This window comes from Pelodiscus sinensis, chromosome 22, assembly GCF_049634645.1.
Source record: "Pelodiscus sinensis isolate JC-2024 chromosome 22, ASM4963464v1, whole genome shotgun sequence".
Lineage (NCBI taxonomy): Eukaryota > Metazoa > Chordata > Testudines > Trionychidae > Pelodiscus > Pelodiscus sinensis.
This window is the reverse complement of record NC_134732.1, coordinates 23,590,626-23,611,641: the sequence shown is the minus strand read 5'-3', so window position 1 is coordinate 23,611,641 and position 21,016 is coordinate 23,590,626. Positions and strand designations below refer to the sequence as shown.

The following is a 21,016-nucleotide window of genomic DNA, read 5'->3' as shown; positions in this document are numbered from 1 at the left end:
TACGCACATCAGCTTGACTATGATCTAGCTTCGTTTGACTTTACATTTAATTGGGTTTCTTTTTGAACAGCTGCAATTAAGGACTTTGGGTTGCCATTTTGCAGCAGTAGTTATGGGAAAGCAGATGCATCAGTAACACACACAACAACCCTCCCTCTTTGGGTCCAGCTACTCTGAGTTGCTGCCCAGGGATTGGTGCAAGCTGAAGAGGGGCCACTGTCTAGATCAATGGCCACCAGGACAGACTCAAACGTATTTGCTCCATTGATTTAGCAATAAACTAGAACCCCAGAGTGTGTAACATTCATCACTCTCCAGCCTGCTCCGTGTGTGTGTCGGTTGAATTTCCTTTCATTGGATTCAGAGGGGCATATGAAATGTGTCAGGGAATGAAGGAAATTCCACTGATCGATGCCTGCCTGACACTGACCAGTCTGCCTCTCCTGCTCCTCACAGCCTAAGCCGCTGACACAGCAAGAGAGAATAGCCCTGTCATGGGCAAGAGAGGGAGAGGATCTGCTTACGTCAACGTCACAGCGCTCCCCGGTGTAGCTGGCGCTGCACACACACTCGTACTTGTTCACCGAGTCCTGGCACGTCCCTCCATTCTGGCACGGGTTTGGCTCACACTCATTGATGTTAATTTGACAACTGGCGGGGGAAAAAGGCATTCGAGTTACCTGAATGCATGGGCACCAAGACACACTTTGGCCCTAGAGAATTGTCCTTTGGTGCAAGAGCAGGTGTCCCCAAGCCTGCCAGACAACTGTGCTCCTTCCAGGCCGCAGCGGCACACAGAATAAAAATACACAGGTGCCACAGCAGCCTGTTACTGACGAGTGGCTCCCTTTCTCATTTTCACCATATAACCCAGGGGTGAAAGCAACTTCAGTTTCTTACGAGTACTGTTGTATTGCAGGAACTTGGGGGCGCCTGACATGTTAGTTTGCCCTGACGGCACTAGTGCCTTTTAGGTAGCCTGTCGCAAAATGAGGCTAAAGTCTAGGTGAGCTGATGGAAGAACTCTGCCCACCCCCAGGAGTACACCTGTCCCTGGTTGAGAACCACTGGTCCAGAGGGCCTTGCAGCAATTCCTTCCAAAAGGCACAAAAGGGTGACTAATCCACCCGGTCACACTAATTTCCGTCCACTACCTCCCACTGAGAGGAAGCCGGGGAGCAAACTCCAGTGAGGCGAGCAGCCGTCGAGGTCGGCATTTAACAGCATGGGAACTGGACAGATATTTGCTGTTTTCAGTGGTGAAATGGTGAGGTTCTGGTTTGTGGCAGTTCCCTGTGATTGGGGGCCCATGCTGGGTTGCCCCTCTAACAAGGAGTTAGTATCCCCAGATGCCCGAACCAATGTCACCATTATCACTGCATGTGCCAACTCTCACCTACAGCCCATGTGTTAGGCATTTAAAACCGTGAAGGAAGAGCCACCCTCACGGCGGCCTCTTCCATAGGGTGGCTGGATGAAAATGAGGAGTAATCGTTTTGATAGCGGAAGCGGGAGGGAGACGAGTAACTGCAATTAATAGTATTTTCCAGCCTGTGCCACCAGTCTCCAGGGTGAGACAGGTGAAGCTTTGGTGGTAGCAGCATCCTGGAACGGCCCTTCTTTCTTACTTCCTTCCAGTGAATCCCGGCTTGCAGGTGCAGTTGGCGCCCCACGTCCCACTGGTACATTTGCCTCCATTCAAGCAGGTGAAGTTTTTGCCGCACTGTTGAGGTGGGAATGGCCATCTGGAAAAAGCACAAGCACACACGTCAAAACTCCTACTCAAAGGAAGGGGAACAGCCATTCATCCTGAGAGCAGACCCATCGTGCTCTGGGCAGGAGACCAGCCGTTTGGAAAACGCCCATTCCTGGCTTCACTCTGAGCCCAGAGAATGCCTGGGGTAGGGCTTGTCCCTAACAGTTTGTGGTCATTACTGTAGATGCTGATGTGTTTCAAGGAATGAGCTACTGTTTTACACAGTGGAGATACGTACGGTACACACATAGGAGAAAACATGCAAAACGTAGACTTCGCTATGTAATCTCCATAGGGGAGATGGACACACACACTCATGCTGGCAATAGTCCTGTGAAAAATTGCGTTCTCCATGCAACACAGCCTGCCTTGCCTACACTCTGCCCACGGGAGGAGCTCTCACTTTGCAGCCCATTTCAATAGACTTGCAAAACTCCAAGCTGGGGAAGCTGGACTACGTGGTGGTGGTACTGCTGAAAGGGTCTAAGTCCTGACTAAGCGTCAGCAGTGTGATGCAGGGGCAAAATAGGCCAATATTATTTGGAGTGTCTCGATGGGAGGGTTGTCTCAGGCGGCAGCTGTCCAACTCCATGAATCTATGATGAGATCTGGAGTGCTGCCTCCAGTTGTGAGCGCCACACTCTAGGAACGAGGCAGACAGAAGAGTTCAGCAGAAACGTTAAATGTAACAGGGCACATTTAGGCTATGTCTACACTGGCGGCTTCTTGCGCAAGAACTTCTTGTGCAAGAAGTCTTGCGCAAGAAAACGTCCACACTCCCATGTGCGCGCTGTGTTTTTGTGCAAGCGCTCCCATGGCAGTGTGGATGCTCTCTTGCGCAAGAATACTCTGATGGCCATTTTAGCCATAGGGCTTTCTTGCCCAGAAATCCCTGCCGAGCATCCACACTGCCCTCTTGCGCAAGAGCACCTGCGCAAGAGGGCTTACACCTGATAAAAAAGAGCGTAAATTTTGTGCAAGGAACCCTCTCTTACCACACCGTACTGTAAATTTCCTTGCGCAAGAGCGGGCGGGCAGTGTGGACGCTGTGCAGATTCTTGCTCAAGAACGGCCGTACTTGCACAAAAAGCTTCAAGTGTAGACATAGCCTGGGTCATGAGAAGACAAATGAGGGTGGATCCACTAACAGTCAACAAATATGTTGAGTGCTTATCAGAGATTCAGAGAATCCCAGTGCTGGAAGAGACCTCAGGAGTCATTGAGCCCAGCCCCCTGCCCAAAGCAGACCCCAACCAAACCATCCCAGCCAGGGCTTTGTCAGGCTGTGACTTAAAAACCTCTAAGGATGGAGATTCCACCCTCTCCTCAGGTAACCCATCCCAGTGCTTCCCCACCTGCCTAGGGAAATAGGGTTTTTTTCTAATCTCCAACCTATACCTCCCTCAATAAGCCCAAATCCCTCAGCTTCTCCTCGTAGGTCATGTGCTTCAGCCCCTAATCATAGAATCATAGAATACTAGGACTGGAAGGGACCTCGAGAGGTCATCGAGTCCAGTCCCCTGCCCCATGGTAGGACATTTTGGTTGCCCTCCGCTGGACCCTCTCCAATGCGTCTATATCCTTTCTGTAGTGGGGGCCCAGAATTGGATGCAATACTCCAGATGTGGCCTTAACAGTGCCAAATAAAGGGGAATAATCACTTCTTTAGATCTGCTGGCAATGCTCCTTCTAATGCACCCTAATATGCCATTAACCTTCTTGGCTACCGGGGCACACTGTTGTTACATATCCAGCTTCTCATCCACTCTAATCCCCAGGTCCTTGTCTGCTGAACTGCTACCTAGCTAGTCAGTCCCCAGCCTGTAACAGTGCTTGGGATTCTTCTGTCCCAAGGGCAGGACCCTAATAAAGATGTTGAACAAACCAGCCCTAGAACCGATCCTTGGGGCACTCCACTTGAAACCAACTGCCAACCTGACATCGAGCCATTGATCATTGATCCTTATAACAGGACAGCGACCAATTGTTGTCCATGACTACTGCTGATGAGACAAGCAGCAGTGGGTTTCTTCTGCAGCAAGAAAGCTTTAGGTTATCTAGGAGGAAAACCTTTTGAAGGGTAGTTAAGCTCTGGCATAGGCCACTAAGACACATTGTGGAATCCCCCCCATTGCAGTTTTTTAAAGAACAGGTTGGACAACCACCCACCAGGGATCGTCTAGATTTATAGGGTCCTGCTTCAATCCTGGTGGTTGGACTTGGTGACCCTTTGAGATCCATGCTCCATCTACGTTTCTAGGATTCTAGAACCTGTTCCTGCTGCAAAACGGGGTACTGTGTGCCTTGTGCCTTGGACTCGTGGAATTGGAGAGCTGAGAGGGGGAGCTGACTTTTTGAGGAAAGAGAGAGGTTTCCTGCCAGGAGGCTGTTCTACTTCGTTAACTCCCCAGACAGCTGTTTGAAGCTGCTCTGAGATGTGGAATGCCAGGGTAAGCCAGGCAGGAGATGGATTTGTAGGCAGAACGCAGGCGAGGTGGTAAGACAAGCAGGATAAAAGCTGTTTACCACGTGGTTCTGCCATTTACTGCAGAGATGTCGCTACTGAAGAAGAGCCCCTGTTGCCACAAGATGCTGAGCAGCCTTCACCAGGATTGGAGGTTGCTTAGCACCCTTGAAATGTCAATAAGCACCTGACCAGTTCAGAGCCTCCATAAGCAAAACATGCCCAGCGAGCCCTGCCGGCCGCAGACTCACAATACATCTCAGACATCCGCGACCTTTCAGACCCAGAATTCTTTTTTGACATCTTGCTAAGAGAAAATCCAAGACACCTGGAAGCTACTTTATCCACAGGCGAACCGAGAAGGGTACCTACTCGCAGCGAGGTCCTGAGTACTGAGGGGGGCACTTGCAGGAGTAGCTGTAAACCCCATCGACGCAGGTCGCACCGTTTAAGCACTGGTGCCGCACGCAATCATCCACGTTGATGTGACACCTCTTCCCAATGTAGCCCCGGTGACAGTCGCACTGAAAATCGGCCACTGAGTCCATACAGTCCCCATGGACGCAGGGGCTGGACTTACAGTCATCTATGTTAGACTCACACAGAGGCCCCTCCCAGCCAGCACTGCAGGCACACTGGAAGGAATTGAACAAGTCCTCACACGTGCCTGCGTGGAGGCAGGGGCTCGAGGTGCAGACATCCGCCCCTGTGCAGCCCAGCTGGACACGCCCACTGCTAGACTGCAGAAATTGCTCTGGCTGAGGGTAAGCGAGATGCCCAGTGAAGGGCAGATACACCCCCCCCACGTTCACATGTCCGAGGCAGCCTGTGTAATTCTCAGCTAGCACGATCAGCGCATTGCTCTTCAAGAAGTCCAGGTTTCCAGCGCTCCCCTGGAGGGTGCCATTCACAGACCCATCCAAAAGAACCAGCCACCTTGAAGACAGCACCGAAGGTTCTTCCATAGACAGAGACACCCTGTGCCAGGAGCCGTCTGCAATGGGTGTTTGGCTCAGGAAGCTGACCCCCTCGATGCTGTTCCCGCTTCGGAGCGCCACCAGCAGAGTGGAGTTCTGAATGGTGATTTGGAGGGAGTCCACCTCTTCGGTGGCCCAAAGCAAAAAGGCGTCTTTGTCCCTAGTTTTGAAGTCGAGGTGGAGGCTGGTAAGCGCTCTGGTGACAGAAGCATTGGTGGTGAATTCAACGGATGTGTTACCATGGAACGTTGCATTGGCCAGACCTGAAATTAAAAGTAAGATAGCGTTAGGAGTCTGAAGGATGTTAAGGGTCATGTTTGATAAGGCATCATCCTGGAAGACACAGTCTCATTAGTAGCTGGGAAGCGTGGGGATCGGTGGGGTTTGCTCCTCATCCTGTACTTTAAAGCCTTGGCAGCCGGCGTTATTAAAGCTCTTAGCTACGACTGGCCTCCTGTCTAGGAAATCGTTCGTGAGGCCAAGATGATCTCCGCTGACCTCCTCCAACTTGCCACTGTGGTTATCTCCCAGCTGCCAACCCAGAAGCTGCTGTCGCACACAGGTGTAAGAGACCTGCTCTGTGAAATAACCCAACATTCTGGACTTGGATCAGCCCTTTTCATGCCTTTCACGGATATTGCACCTTAGCGTCCTTAGAATCCCTGCCAGAAATGGACAATTCTCTCTCTTCCCTACCCGGGTGAAAGTTAAAAGTAGCAAAAGCAGGCTGCTTATGCACCGTCTCTTCACAGTTACATTCTGGGTGCCAAATGCAGCTGGAGCACAGACCGGAGACGGCACGCGGCACTCCTCTCACTGCATTGCGTTAGGTTCCCAAGTGCCTACGGCAGTGACGGCAACAGTGCTAACAGGAAACACTGACGTGCGGAAGAGTCAGCGCAAAGCCTTTTCCTGCACACACCCAGGCAGGCAGCACTTACACACGTATCCTGCTGGAACGTCCACGCAGAAGGTGGCTTTGGGGCATGGATCACCTGCACACCAGACTCGTTCCTCACAGGTTTTCCCAGTGAAGTTGGCTGGACAGTGGCAATGGAAGTCGTTCCAGGTGACCGTGCATGTGCCACCATTGTGACATGGCCCAGACTGAAAAACAGGAGAGCATTCAGTTAGGAGGAGGATGGTTCATCGGTCAATAAAAGAAGTGGAGTATGGTGGAAGGAAATGGAACATTCAACACTTGCACAAATGGCATTTGAATCAGGGAGGACAGGTATTACAGTAAAGCTGTACTGAGAGAGGGACAACAGAAACATTCTCTGAAACACACCTAGCTGGGGTCTTTCCTCTCACTGCCCCATCCCCTGCCACAGCGGTGATGACTCAAAAATGAGTTTCCTCAGAGAATTGAGAAAACAGCTGGTGGTCTCAGTGGGGATCACGTCACTTCAACTCCCTCCCTCCTTTGACACAAAATAGCCTGAATTTACTGATCTTCAGGAGATGTTGCAAATCTCACCTACCTGAACAGGTGTTTGGAGATGATGCAAGTACGTTGTGCTTTGGAGTTTGGATTTGGGGGGAGCATTGGGTCTGACACAATTGGGTTTCGTTATTTGAGGGTGGGGAGAAACAACTCTGATCTACTGTTCTTTGCTGTTGATTACCAGCCACCTTTCAACAGGCATCGTTTTTAGCATGGTCTTTGTTGGTTCAAATTAAAGCAAACAGCTACTTAGCTCAGATGAGGGAGGGCTCCCTGCAGCGTAATTCCTACAGAAACCTCACCATTCTTGGTTTTCAAAAGCCACCCTGTGAAATCAATGCACTAGGGAGCAGAGATGAGAAAAACAATACGGAGTAGGACCTGGATGAACTCATGGTTACAGATCACACACAAACAGAGGCAAGACACGTTCCATACTACACCTCTCATTGGAAATTAGGGCCTTCTCTTCTGACACAGCCTCTCCTTTGCTGCCCAGTCCTTTGGTAGCATGAAGATTGCAAGGAAACATTGGCTATTGGAGGAGCAGGAAACCTCACAGTGCTTGGTAATTGCTGATTAATTACATGCAGTTGAGAATAGTCATCATGAGCTAAAGGCCAATTCTAAGTCATTTAAAACAAATAGAGAAGGTGCCAATCCCTGCAGGTTCCATTAAAACTCCTTTAATTGAAACGTTGATGTTGGGTGGCATCTGAACACAGCACATCATAATAATAACCCTTCGCACTTACATAGCGCATTCCCTTTCCAAAGTGCGGCGTGAAGAGTGGCTAATTATAATCAACTAAAATAACTTGGCTGGAGTTCACAGGTGCAGGTGAAAACCAAACTGTGAGGCACAGAAGGGAGCGTGAGAAACATCAGAGACAAGTTGCAAAAGTCCCTGAAAACAACACAGGCAGCTGTTTCCAGGGTGACACTCCCACCAGCCAAAGCAGAGGCGAGAGAAGTGGAGATAGCGCCGTATAACAGGTGCAACGAAGGCAGGCAGAGCTGGCAGAAGCAGCAATGAAAGCACAACCTAGCACCTGTCTCGTACATCGGGGAGGACAGAGAGCCCCTCTCATCAGACAGACCCTGCCTCCCCTAATGGTTGCGATAGTGCTCCATCACTTTAACAGCAGTTGAGCATGTGTGCCGGAGGTGAGAGTGTTTCTGGAGGGTGACTGAGAAGGTTAAAGGAGAGGGTGAGTGTTGGCAGAGATGTGGTGTTTGGGTGCACAAAGCGGGTGTGGGGATGACAAAGTGGACAAGACAGTGTGTTTGCAGGAAGGAGGTGGTTTGGGGATGTTGTACGCATTGGGTGTGTCTGTCCTCTCTGGAGGGAGCAGGAGGTAGAGGTATCTGAAGGAGGTGGAGTGTTTAGGGGCTGTGCACTTTCTCCTTCAACAATTAAACACTCCCGTTTTTCCCGAAATCACACCAGTACAACAGCTAAACTGCTGTAGAGCCATGGAGGCTGGCTTGTAAGAAACAACCATGCACACGTGCCGAGAGCAGCGAGTCCCTACCTTGCAGGTGTCATCAGAGATGCAGCCCTGTGTGAGGTTTGTGGTTTGTCCCATGTACACCTTTTGTGGCCGACTGTAGTTCTCAGCCTGTGAAGGAAAGAACTCCATTTGGCGGTTGTTGAGCTGGACATCTTGAAGACAGCCTTTAAAATATCCTCCCCATGGGCTCACGTGGTCATGGTGAGGAAGTCCACCAACGTACACCTCATAACCAGCTAGCAGAGGCACCACTGCCAGTGGTCCTAGCACCACGGCTCTGTCGGAATGGCTGGAATAGACAACTCCTCCTTGGAGGGTGAGAGTTACCAGATGTCTCCTCCCATCAGCCAGGTTCTCTGCAAAAGTCACGGTGTTTGTGGACAGTGTTGCTATCTGGAGCTGCCCATTCTTTAGGTACACCACGAGGCAAGGGGCAGTCCCATTGCTGATTTGCAGCACGAGGCCACTTGGCTTCCGAGTGCGGATAAAAAAGGAGACGTTGAAGTTTGCACCAGGGTTATCCACAATTGTGAAGGAAGCAAAGCTGGAGGAATCCTCCAGGCCAAAGGTTCCTGCTGGGTACTCTAGAAGGGAAAGGAAAGACACGTCAGTTCCGTGAGGCAGGGCACTGCAGGTGTCTAAAAGACATTTTGAGCTCCAGCCGTAACCTGACGAGAGCCAAATCCCTGCAAGCTGCATGGAAACTTTTCAAAGACATCATGATAGAGGCCCAACTTAAATGTACACCCCAAATTAAAAAACATAGTAAGAGAGCTAAAAAAGAGTCACCATGGCTTAACCACCGTGTAAAAGAAGCAGTGAGGGACAAAAAGGCATCTTTCAAGAAATGGAAGTCCAATCCCAGTGAGATAAATAGAAAGGAACATAAACACTGTCAAATCAAGTGTAAAAATGTAATAAGAAAAGCAAAAAAAGATTTTGAGGAACAGCTGGCCAAAAACTCAAAAAACAATAACAAAATGTTTTTTAAGTACATTAGAAACAGGAAGCCTGCTAAAAAGCCAATGGGTCCCCTAGACAATCGAGATACAAAAGGAGAAATCAAGGACAATAAAGCCATTGCGGAGAAGCTAAATGATTTCTTTGCATCAGTCTTCACGGCTGTGGATGTTGGGGAGATTCCCAAACCTGCACTGTCCTTTGTGGGAAATGAATCTGAGGAGCTGTCCTGTATTGAAGTGTCATTAGAGGTGGTTTTGGAACAAATAAAAAAACTTAACGTTAACAAATCACCGGGACCTGATGGCATTCATCCAAGGGTTCTAAAAGAACTCAAATGGGAAATTGCAGGACTGTTAAGTGTAGTTTGTAATCTATCCTTTAAATCAGCTTCCGTACCTACTGACTGGAAGATAGCTAACGTGACACCAATATTTAAAAAGGGCTCTAGAGGTGATCCTGGCAATTACAGATCGGTAAGTGTAACATCAGTACGGGGCAAGTTAGTCAAAAGAATAGTTAAGAATAAAATGGTTAGGTACGTAGAAGAACATAATTTGTTGGGCAAAAGTCAACCTGGTTTTTGTAAAGGGAAATCCTGTCTTACTAATCTATTAGAGTTCTTTGAAGGGGTTAACAAACATGCAGACAAGGGGGATCCAGTAGATATAGTATACTTAGATTTTCTGAAAGCCTTTGACAAGGTCCCTCACCAAAGGCTCTTGTGTAAATTACATTGTCATGGAATAAGAGGGAAGGTTCTTTCATGGATTGAGAACTGGTTAAAAGACAGGAAACAAAGGGTAGGAATAAATGGTACATTTTCAGAATGGAGAGGGGTAACTAGTGGTGTCTCCAAGGGTCAGTCCTGGGACCAATCCTTTTCAACTTATTCATAAATGATCTAGAGAAAGGGGCAAGCAGTGAGGTGGTAAAGTTTGCGGATGATACTAAACTGTTCAAGATAGTCAAGTCAGAAGCAGATTGTGAAGAACTTCAAAAAGATCTCACAAAACTCAGTGATTGGGCAACAAAATGGCAAATGAAATTTAATGTGGATAAGTGTAAAGTAATGCACGTTGGAAAAAATAACCCCAACTATACATATAGTACGATGGAGGCTAATTTGGCTACAACAAATCAGGAAAGAGATCTTTGAGTTATTGTGGATAGTTCTCTGAAAACATCCACACACTGTGCAGTAGCGGTCAAAAAGGCAAATAGAATGTTAGGAATTATTAAGAAAGGGATAGAAAATAAGACACAGAATATCTTACTGCCCCTATATAAAACTATAGTATGCCCACATCTTGAGTACTATGTACAGATGTGGTCTCCTCACCTCAAAAAAGATATTTTGGCCTTGGAAAGGGTTCAGAAAACGGCAACTAAAATTATTAGGGGTTTGGAACAGGTCCAATATGAAGAGAGGCTAAAGCAACTGGGACTTTTCATTTTAGAAAAGAGAAGACTGATGTGGGATATGATAGAGGTGTATATAAAATCATGAGTGATGTGGAGAGAGTGAATAAAGAAAGTTATTCATTAGTTCCCTTAATATAAGGACTAGAGGACACCAAATGAAATTAATGGGTAGCAGGTTTAAAACTAATAAAAGAAAGTTCTTCACACAGCGTGTAGTCAACCTGTGGAACTCCTTGCCAGAGGAGGCTGTGAAGGCTAGAACTATAACAGAGTTTAAAGAGAAGCTAGATAAATTCATGGAGGTTAGGTCCATAAAAGGCTATTAGCCAGAGAGTAGGAATGGTGTCCCTGGCCTCTGTTTGTCAGAGGCTGGAGATGGATGGCAGGAGACAAATCGCTTGATCATTGTCTTCGGTCCATCCTCTCTGGGGCACGTGGCCACTGTCGGCAGACAGGCTACTGGGCTAGATGGACCTTTGGTCTGACCCAGTACGGCCGTTCTTATGACTTCTCCTCTTCCAAACTTGCTGTCACCTGTGTCTCAGGACTGGACCCAGCTCCTAGCAACTCTGGGCAAGGAAAGTGCCAAAAGCTTCTGCTGTGAACTATTGACAGAAAAACAGCGAGTGTCTCTCCTGCCTCCGGATAGTAAGTCAGGCGTGCACGGCACACCAAGGGAGAGCTCATGTAGCATGGCCCCTGAGGCATGGCAGATCGCTTTGGGAAATGTTAAACGGCAGCGCTGCTTTCCAAATTCCTCTCCCCCACAATATTACGGAAGCTTTTGTACTTGCTACCATTAGCGAGACTGGGAGTGAAACCAGCAACTGACACCAGTCTTAATACAAGCCCTGCAGGGCTGTGAAAATGCATCAGGCATCATCTCAGCTCAGACTTCCATAAACCAGTTTCCTTTAACACCGAGCATTTGCTCTACAAAAACAGCACCTTCCTTTTCACCCGGAACTGGAGATGGGCACGTTACAGTTTTCCTACTGAAATGACTTCACTGCCCTTCTGGAATTGCTGTGATCTGGTGCCAAAAGGTCAGGGCATCTGGCTCTAGCTGCAGTATTTACACCGTGTAACTGACAGTCATTCTAGCAGGGGCCAGCTCTGCGTAGTCACAACATACAGAGGGGTTGATAGAAAATCTATTTGCAGAGGACTCCGTTTCAGGGCTGACTCTGGTTAAGCAGAAAACACTGGGGCGTCCAAAGTCAGCATCTCACTAGGTGTCTAGATGGCTGAGCCCCACAGAAGTAGGCAGAGGTCATACTTTGGCACTTACCGTGGGAACAAGTCTGGCCTTCGTAAGGCCTAGCGCAGTCACACCTAAAGGTCACCCAGAGGTCTACACACTGGCCTCTTTGAGAACAGGGCTTGGAGTGGCACCATTCTGTCCTGTTGCAGCCCAGCTCCACTGGGGAGGACTCGTGGTGGGGGATATCAAAGGGAAGGATAATCTGATCATCAATCTCCAGGTCCTCCAGGCAGCCAATGAAACTCTCCCGGCTCCTGGTGGTATTAGTCAAATCTCCATCTACTCCCCCGATGTAGGTGTTCAGGAATGCAGGGAAGGGTGCAGCAGCACTGTTTCCAGTAGGAATGTCCTGCAGGCAGACTCCTGTCTTGCAAGCCCCATGCCAGAGCCGTAACTCCAGGGAATCCTGCAGCAGAACCTCAGCCTTGTGCCACTGGCCATCATCAACCCTCAGCCCCTTCAAGTCCAAAGAGGATTCAGCATCGTCTCGCCTCAGCCCCGCATGCAGCATGCCATCGGAGAGCTCCAGGAACAGGTACTCTGCTTCATTCCCTCGGTAGACGAGGATGGCATTGGGCAAGGTGGTTCGGAACCGGAGTGACACCCTAGTCACATCCCCTGCCACGTCTTTACTGCTCCCATTATTCTTCAGGGGCAGTTGGAGAAGGTGGTACCCAGGGGAACTGAAGGAGAACGTTGTTGACGTGGAGCATGTGGCATCATAGAAGCCCGGCTGGCACTGGCAAAGGCGTCCATGGGTCTCAGCGTGGTAAGTTGGGATGCACAAGGCCTCGTTTTGGCAGTCGTGAGTCTGGCACCCCATAAGCGCCACAGAGCAGTTCTTCCCTCCCCATTGGATGCCATCCTGACCAGGGGCACAGTAGCAGAAATAGTCAGCAATGGCATCCTCACAGGTGGCCCCATTCTGACAGGGCCCATCCTTGCACTCGTCGATGTCAACAGCACATTCTACACCTAGGACACAGAGGAAGAAACAAGATGTTACTATAGGCGATTAGAAGATTAACAAGACTGGGGACATTTCCCCTGGGACAAGAGAGGGCTGAGGAAAACAGAGGCCTGTAACATCGTGACTGGCTGGAGACGGTGAGAAGGAGTGTTATTTAGTCCTTCTCATAACACAAAAAACAGGGGTCTCCAAATGACATTAATAGGCAGCAGCTTTACACCAAACATAAAGGAATATTCATACAACACACAGTGCGTGGCTCCTGCAGCCGGCTGCTTTGAGCAGCGTGCAGGGGCGTGGCAATAAGGGAGCTTGCCTGAGGCTCCCTCTTTGACCACCGCACACTGGTGGGCCGGATCCAGTGGTTTGGTGAATCAGATCTGGGCCCCCGGACTGTATTTTGCCTGCCCCTGGACTAGCCAATTGCCATAGAGATCAGTTAACAAAATTAAAGTATTTGGACCTTTCCTCCTCCCCTGCCTTCCGGTGTAAACATATAACCACTGAAAAATTCAGCGGTTATACATTTACACAAATAAATGCATTTTAACATGCCTACTATGCAGCTAATTAAATGGAAACAAAATGGAAGTGTCAGTCCAATAATTTCTAAAACAACCCTTGGCAGCCATGGTCATAGCCTTCTCATGAAGCTCAATTCATCACCGAAGAAGAAATATATGCCCCAACTGCACATGTTGGGCTAAATTCAACACTACAGTCTCCCTGATGTTAGCAGGGTAAAAAGCCATTGCACTTTATCCTACAGACACTGACCTCATCCCAGTAGAACCTGGGGAGTGAGATGGGATGTGCTCACAGAAGACCCCTTGGGATTGTTCCCCAATGTGTTGATCATGCCCCTGAAACCCGCCTTCTTGCTCTGCCTCCTCCCCATCACCCTGTCCTATTGGGTCACATCCTCTGGTCTCTCCCAGACAAGGCACAGAGTAGAGGTAAGTCCCCCACCCCCCGGAAGAGCAATGCAGGCACTACGCCACCTCAGCTCTGGGAGAATGCAGTTCTAGGGCAGAGCGCCCAGGGAACCAACCCTTGAAAGGAATCAAAACTCCAAACAAATCTGTCTTTCTCTGTTAAAATGTTACACAGTGAAAGCTCATTCAGGCAGGTCCCCTTTATCAATGAAAGAGAGAGATGCGCACTGGTTGTTCCCCCAGGTAACAATTAGTTACACTGGGCTCAATAGACAAAACTGTTTTTATTAAGTACAAACAGTGGGATTTAAGTGATTGCAAGTCAAAACAGACAGATCAAAGTAAGTTACAAAATTAAAATGAAAAGAAAATGCATAGCTGCTTCTAATACACTAAAACTTATTGCAAACAGATTCTTACCTAAAGAGCTGTTCTTTTCCTACTCATAATCTTCAGGTCAGAGAGTCTTTATCTTGACCCAGATCCCCAGCTGTCTTTTCGCATCTGCTATTGCCAGCCAAAGACAAAGACCTGATAACTTCCCCTTGCTTAAATAGTCTTTCCCCTGGGGCAGGAATCCTTTGTTCTCCATTCCCCCTTCCACTGAAAATTACCTGGTCAAAATAGAATCCCAGTACCAGGTGGTATGGTCACATGTCCAATCACCTTTTGACTTACAGGGCTAACAAGGCTGTTTACAAGTTGTTAAGTTGATCACCCAGTCACTTGGAAGGGGGCATCAGTAATGGCTCTCATTAGTACATTTAGAACAATAAACAGTCTCATACGTCATATTTATAACTCTACATACAAGAATGACACATGCATCAAAATAGAACATACAGAACAGCAGATTGCAACATTAAAATGGATAGGTTACAGGAGGCATTTTGTCCAAAGCATCTCCGAGTTATGCATATTTATATTCATAAGCCAATTTCATAAAGCACTGAGGGGGCGTCACAGGGAGGTTAGGAGATATTACAAGAAGATCTGCCATGATAGCGTCTTCAGACGGATGAATTAAAAACAACACTCTGATTAGCTGCCAGTCCACTGTTCATCCAGCCCTTCACATTGGTTTCTACTAATCTTCAGAGACAGTTACACGGATATGCCAAGCCGGATTATCCAGATCTAAAAGCATTACATAGAGTCCTGCTAGCAAGGATGGGAACGAGGAAGAGAAGGAATCCAAGCACAAAGGAAATGAATGAAACCAAAAGACACGTCAAAGGAAGAAAAGCCCCTAGGCCACTAGGGCAAACAGGATGGAGAACGTAGTAGCCTGAGGGTGTGCGTTGAGGGGGGCTGGAGGTGTTGCATTAGGTGCAGAGGAGCTGGACTTGATGACCTGCAATATGAATCTTGGAAAAGAAATGGAGCTTCTTGAATCCATGTGACATGGGTTCGTCCCCAGCAGTGTCTGGCAGTGAACCTCAAAACACGTAGGGTCCCGCAAACTAGCTGAGTGCGTTTGGTCCCTGCAGGCATCACCATGTGTCCTGTGGCCGTTCAGCCTGAGCATTAAGCTGCTGCTGAAGAGGTGCCAACCCACCAAACTTCAGATTTATCATAAGAGCGGCCAGACTGGGTCAGACCAAAGGTCCATCCAGCCCAGTGTCCTGTCTGTCGACAGTGGCCAATGCCAGGTGCCCCCGAGGGAGTGAACAGAACTGGGAATCATCAAGTGATCCCTCTCCCGTCACACATTGCTAGCCTCTGGCAGAGGTTAGGGAAACCATTCCTACTCCTCCTGGCTAATAGCCATTGATGGACCTAAGGTCCGTGAATTTATCTAGTTCTTTTTTGAATCCTGTTAAAGTCCTGGCCTTCACAACATCCTCTGGCAAGGAGTTCCACAGGATGACTGTGCGCTGCGTAAAGAAAAACTTCCTTTTGTTTTAAACCTTATTGTCATCTTCCATATGGTACTTCAGCGGTCCAAGGGCCCAGACCAGACAGGCCTGGAAAGCTCAGTTCTGTTCAGCTTAACTGCTTCCGTGCTGTGGTCACCACCAAGGCAGCACTGATCCCCCATTCCCAGCCAGCGTTCTCCAAGGCACTGCCCAGGGGGAACTGCGGGCAGGAGCTGCTTTGCTCATGCCCACTGCCCTGCCGAGGAGCTAACTCGGGGGCCAGATTCCGCACCGAGATGGCCACTAGTATCAGAAGTGCTTCTCTCGATACAGGCCTGCACCCTTCCCTCCTGGGGCTGACGGAGCGACGGCTGGGCCATGCCGGGCTCAGGGGCTTCTGCTACAGAGCCAGATGGAGCGTGTGTGTGTTGGGAGGGGGGTGAATCAACACCCACCTGCGAGGATTAAACTGAGCGTTGTCGCAGGAGCTGAGTGGAATGAACCAGCACAAAGCAGGGTGTGGTGGGGAGCCCAAAGGGAGTCTTTGGTCTGGGTTAGGGTGCAGGCTCAGGACAGGATGTGGGACACCAGCATGGGGGGGACTCAGGGCCTGCCAACGGCTACAGTCCGGATTCGGAATAATTAGTGTAAGGGGGCCCCCCTACCCCAGCACGGGGCACAGGCTGTTGCCCATCACAAGTTACAAGGGGCGCTCGAGCCAGTCCCCACCGGCTGGTGGCAGGCTGCCCAATGGCTACCGGGCTGTGGCTGGTGGAGAGCCATGTTGCAGGCAGCGGCCGGAGCTGCAGGGAGGGCGGGACACTGAGAAGCAGAGCACGGGGAGAAAGGGCTGCGTGGGAGAGAGCTCCGTGTCCCCGTGCAGAACGCTCCCTCTCCTCACTCGCCTCTTGGAGCTGGGGACCCCGAACAAGGGACCTTCCTGTCCCATTCCACGAGGAGCAGGACGGCCTGTTTGTGCTCGCTGCTGGGCTCCCAGCGGGCACCTCTGGCGGGAGCGCTCCACAGCAGGCGGCAAGTGATTCCCGCAGGCCCCACGTTTGCGGCTCACCAGATGCCGAGCGCTCCCCCAGGTCCCGTGTTTTGATTCCTGGTCTGTTTTGTTGAAGGAGAAGTTGCCACGTCAGCTTTTGAGAGCTCGTGGCTGGATCTGCCTGGTGCTCCTGGCAGACCTAGTACTGCATGTGCAGAGAGAGAGATCGGGGGGGAGGGGGTTTGCTGGCTGCGGAGTCAGGGGTTACAAAAGGAACAAAAAAAGGAACAAGAGGAACAAAAAGCCCAGACCGTCGACGTCGTGCCTGCTCGCGAACCGGCTCTAGCAGGGGAGGGAAAAGGCCTGCGAGATCTTGTCTATTCATCTCTCCCAGGGGCGAATGGAGCATTTGGGGGGTGCTTTGGCCCATCTAGTTTTACATAATAGGGGAGACTGTGCCAGAGCTCCCTACGGCTCAATGGCAGGCAGAGGCAAATATTTCCTGGGAACCAGTGTACCCCCTGGCCCTTTGGTCCTACCATTGGTCCTACTCTCCCTCCACATACACAAAGTAACTCCTCTCCAGTGTTCCCTGTACTGAGCACGGCGGCCCCCCAGGAGAGATTCAGGTGCCACTCAGTTGATTAGCAGAGCGCCCGCAGCAGGCAGCATTTGTTTCTACTGGTGGTGCACATCTGCATATGCCTTGGTGCACAGAACAAAATTTATTCTGTACATAGGTGGAAAACATTAGAGGGAACATTGCTCTCTCCATCGGTGTTTATACACTCAGCCAATGCTACTCTGCCCATCCACTGTCTCATTAGAGGAGGGTCTGGCTATGTCGTCCTCTCCAGTCTGCTGATACATGTCGTCATTCCTGAACATCCTGCTAGTGGTCAGACTCTGCCGACGCCAGATTTAAAGAACACCGTCAGCTGCAGAGGAAAGTATTCCCATGTAGGCTTCTTCCTAGATGCTAACTGCAGGTCAGCAGAAGGGCTCGAGTGTTGTGTTTTGCTGTGAACAATTCAGTGTTCATGCAGCCAGGAACGCAAAGTAACAAAGAGAAGGAAATCGCCCTTCTCCGGAAATAACAAGGTGTTTGCTTTGGGCCATTACACCAGCAAGAAAGATGCAGACCATTTCCTGGACTTGTACCTGGAATCCCGGATCTCTCCGAACAAGGGTTGATTGTGTGTCTTCACAATCCATCTGGAAAGGGCTTTTTCAGAATTCTGTTGTAAAAACTTTCAGTTGCACTTTTAAAGGAGGAGCACAGGAACCCATCAGTATAAATGTTCCATTTCAGGTGTTAAAAGAACAGGCCTTAATGCCTCGCGACACTTCTGGTGCAAAAAAAAGGAACTTTTTACACTTGCCAATTTTGCTGTGTTGTTTCTGAGTACCCAAAACCCAGAACAATCCGCAGATATTAAAGAGAAAGACAACGAATTCTAAAATACACTCGGCTCTTGTAGTTCTCTTAAATTAGCTAAGAAAATCACGAATATAAATAAACGGGCCAACTAGCAAACATCAGAGGAAGCAGCCATTGGAAAATCACTGACTTTGGAACTTATTGTTAGGACATTGACCACTATTTTAAACTACTTTGGTTAATTCAAGAATGTGCAAGGTAACAAATGCATTCCCCAGCGACTGTAAACTCCCGCAGCCTTAGAAGTCTTCAATCCAGTGCTTTCAAAGGGCCAAGCCCTCTCCCCCTCCACCCCGCTCCAGCATGAGCCACTTAAGTATGTCTAAAGCACCATTGTCATGATAGCTGATAAATGCTTGTGCTTTTCCGTCCCCGGGGTTACTAAATCAGGCAGAGCTGACCAGTGCTACTGTCTCAGTGAGAGCGAATTCTAAATGAGGCTTTGTTATCTGTGCTAATGTTATATTGCCCCCTGAGAGACAAAGTGGAGGAAAGAATAGCTTCTCCCCCAATGAAAGATGTGATCTCTCCCACCTTGTCCTTCTAACGCCCCGGGACCGAGAGGGCGACAGCCACACAGCATACATCATACCTGTATGCAAGCAGACACGCGGCCCCACACTCACAGCAAGAGAGATTCTAACTCGGCGATCGCATGTCTAGGATCGCCAAAGTCAGAGATCTGTTCGCTGGCCCTTTCTGTCCATGAAGGGTAGGAGCATCCCAGCCCGCCTGGAAGCACCGTGCAGTGATCTTTCCTAGCCGGCACTGCCTTGCCCTCTCCCCAGCAGGCAGCTGCCCTCCTAGTAGCCATTCCCCGGCGTAGCCTAATTAAAGCATCTGCTATTCCAATGCAACATAAAACAGAGACTTAGCTGCAGCTAGTAGGCCTTGCAAGGACAATTACGTTTGCATCATTACTGCCGTCTCCATAGCAATGCACTCTTTGGCTGCCCCCTCTCCCATCTTGCATTTCTAGCCAGGAAGTCTGGGCGTGGAGGGAGTGCAGGGGGCAGCGGTCAGCGGCGTTTTTCTTTGAATCAAAAGTCGCACGCTTTTCCGTAATGGAATTAAAATCGCAGCGGCGGCAAGGAGAGAGAGGCTGCGATTTCACAGGGGGTGGGCGAGCGGTGCTGTGAGATTGCAAAGGGCGCTGAGCACGAAGGGCGTGCCGGCGTTCTGCAGGGACAGCCCAACCTCCGTCACTCCCAGCACAAGGAGGAACCTGGGTTACGGCACAGACCCGCACAGAACCCCCAGCCTCGTGCTCAGCCTGGTCGCCACCAGCAGCACCGCCCGTGGGCCATAGCGGGTCCTACACAAACACGTGGGTCCCGACTAAACAAACCCAGGTGCCTGTCACCCTGGATTGATTCTCTTTGGTTAGTTCTTGCCCCCGCGGTCCAACGCCCCCAGCTGCCTCGAACACCACCACCTGAGGGGTCCCCCCGCGCACGCCTCACGGTGCACTGGCTTCATTACCTGCTAGCAGATAAATTCCACCCACGATCGCTCCAACCAGTGCAGATTTCATTGCAGATTCCTCGCTGACATTTGTGACTGGGATGGAAGAGAGGTGGGGGTGGGGTGGGGTGGCGTAGGGAGAGGAGAATAAAAGGCTGCCCTGGAAGGACACAGTATCTGTGAGCTCGCTCTCCGTGCCGGGCAGGGGAACGGGGATTGGAGAGGAAACCAGCCAATATAAAGAGACCTGCGCCGGGGTAAGACCTAATCCAGCTCTGTCTAACCCTCCCCAGCTGGCTTCTGTCAGTGCTGACAAGAAGAATGTGTCTACCGTGTTGTCTTACTCTGTGCCTGCTGGTAATGCCCTGCAGGGCCCACGGCGTTCGCTCTGACAATGGGAGACCACAGGCCAGACCCCGGCCCTCCCTCGTGCCCCGGGCTCTCCCTGCATGGGAATGGCACCACTGGAGCCCAAATAAGGATTAGGAGGAAAAGCTGGGTAGCTACCGCTGGCTCGTAGCCAGGAAACAACAAGTGGAGTTGAAAATCAACGGTAGTTCTGCAAAACCCCCATTGACTTCTACGGGGCTCACAATTTGGTCCATCTGTATTCCTGCGCTTGCCCTGTTCCCACATTGCGTGGGGGCCTGCTGCAAGATTTGCCAAGCTGGAGGGGCTGCCACCTTTTCCCTCCACAGCAGGATACTGAAAAAAGTGGATAACAATGAAAGTGGTTTCTGAACGCCAAGGAGCAGCTCCCACAAAGCCAGTCCCTCGCCCTGTCCGTGCAGCTTACATCAAGGGGCCTCATCCCAACCGCTGCCTCTGTGCCAATATCGCAGCCCAGGAACAGCTTTTGCTAGTCACCCGCCTAATAGACGCTGCCAGTCACCACTGACACGAGAGACCACATCCTGTAGCCAAGACGTTGGGGTACGAAAGCCAAGGATCCCTCTTTCCCCATACGCGCTCATAGAGATCGAGCTATCAGTCTCATTGCTTCCGAGTTCAGGAGTTTAGGCAGATCATGAGGGTTTCTCCCCACCTAGCAACAGGGCAAGTTCTTAGTTCTGTGGAGAAAGATGATTTACAACCGGGAGCTTCTCCTAAAATATCTGAAGCTTCCTCTGTTTGAAATCCCACATCCTATGTCCTGAAGTCACCAGGGCCACCTCCGGCCATGCCAATAGAATTCCAACACGTCATCCTGCTGGCTTACTATCTGCATGTCCCCCAGCTTAATCTAGCCAGACTAGTCAGTTTCACATTGATCTGATGTGGGGGGCATGTCAGGAGTCAGCTGGATTTGGAGTGTTAGAATTTATCTTCTCAGAGTAATCTGTGTTGATTGCATGTTGAGTCCCCTTAGAAAGCACAGAGTTTGAATGGTTAACTCGCAAGATTAAGCCCTGATCCAGCAATTTTTATCAGTGGGGGCTATATAAGGGCACATCTACACAGCAGGGCAAAAGTCAAACATAGCAACTTCAGCTATGTTAATTGCGTAGCTGAAGTCGAAATAGCTTCACTCGGCTTTTGGCGCTGTCTA

General features: G+C 49.8%; 1 protein-coding gene across 1 annotated transcript in view; it reads right to left on the bottom strand.

Annotated features, from left to right (window-relative positions):
• The window catches only part of CRB2 (crumbs cell polarity complex component 2), a 61,650-nt gene that overhangs the window by 4,710 nt on the left and 35,924 nt on the right, over positions 1-21,016 (bottom strand). The window contains exons 7-12 of the mRNA XM_006121946.4: positions 11,835-12,782; positions 8,180-8,742; positions 6,139-6,304; positions 4,593-5,460; positions 1,629-1,745; positions 525-651 (exon numbers count right to left, since the gene is read on the bottom strand). Coding sequence (XP_006122008.2) covers positions 525-651; positions 1,629-1,745; positions 4,593-5,460; positions 6,139-6,304; positions 8,180-8,742; positions 11,835-12,782 — 2,789 coding nt within the window. The remainder of the gene's footprint in view (positions 1-524; positions 652-1,628; positions 1,746-4,592; positions 5,461-6,138; positions 6,305-8,179; positions 8,743-11,834; positions 12,783-21,016) is intronic.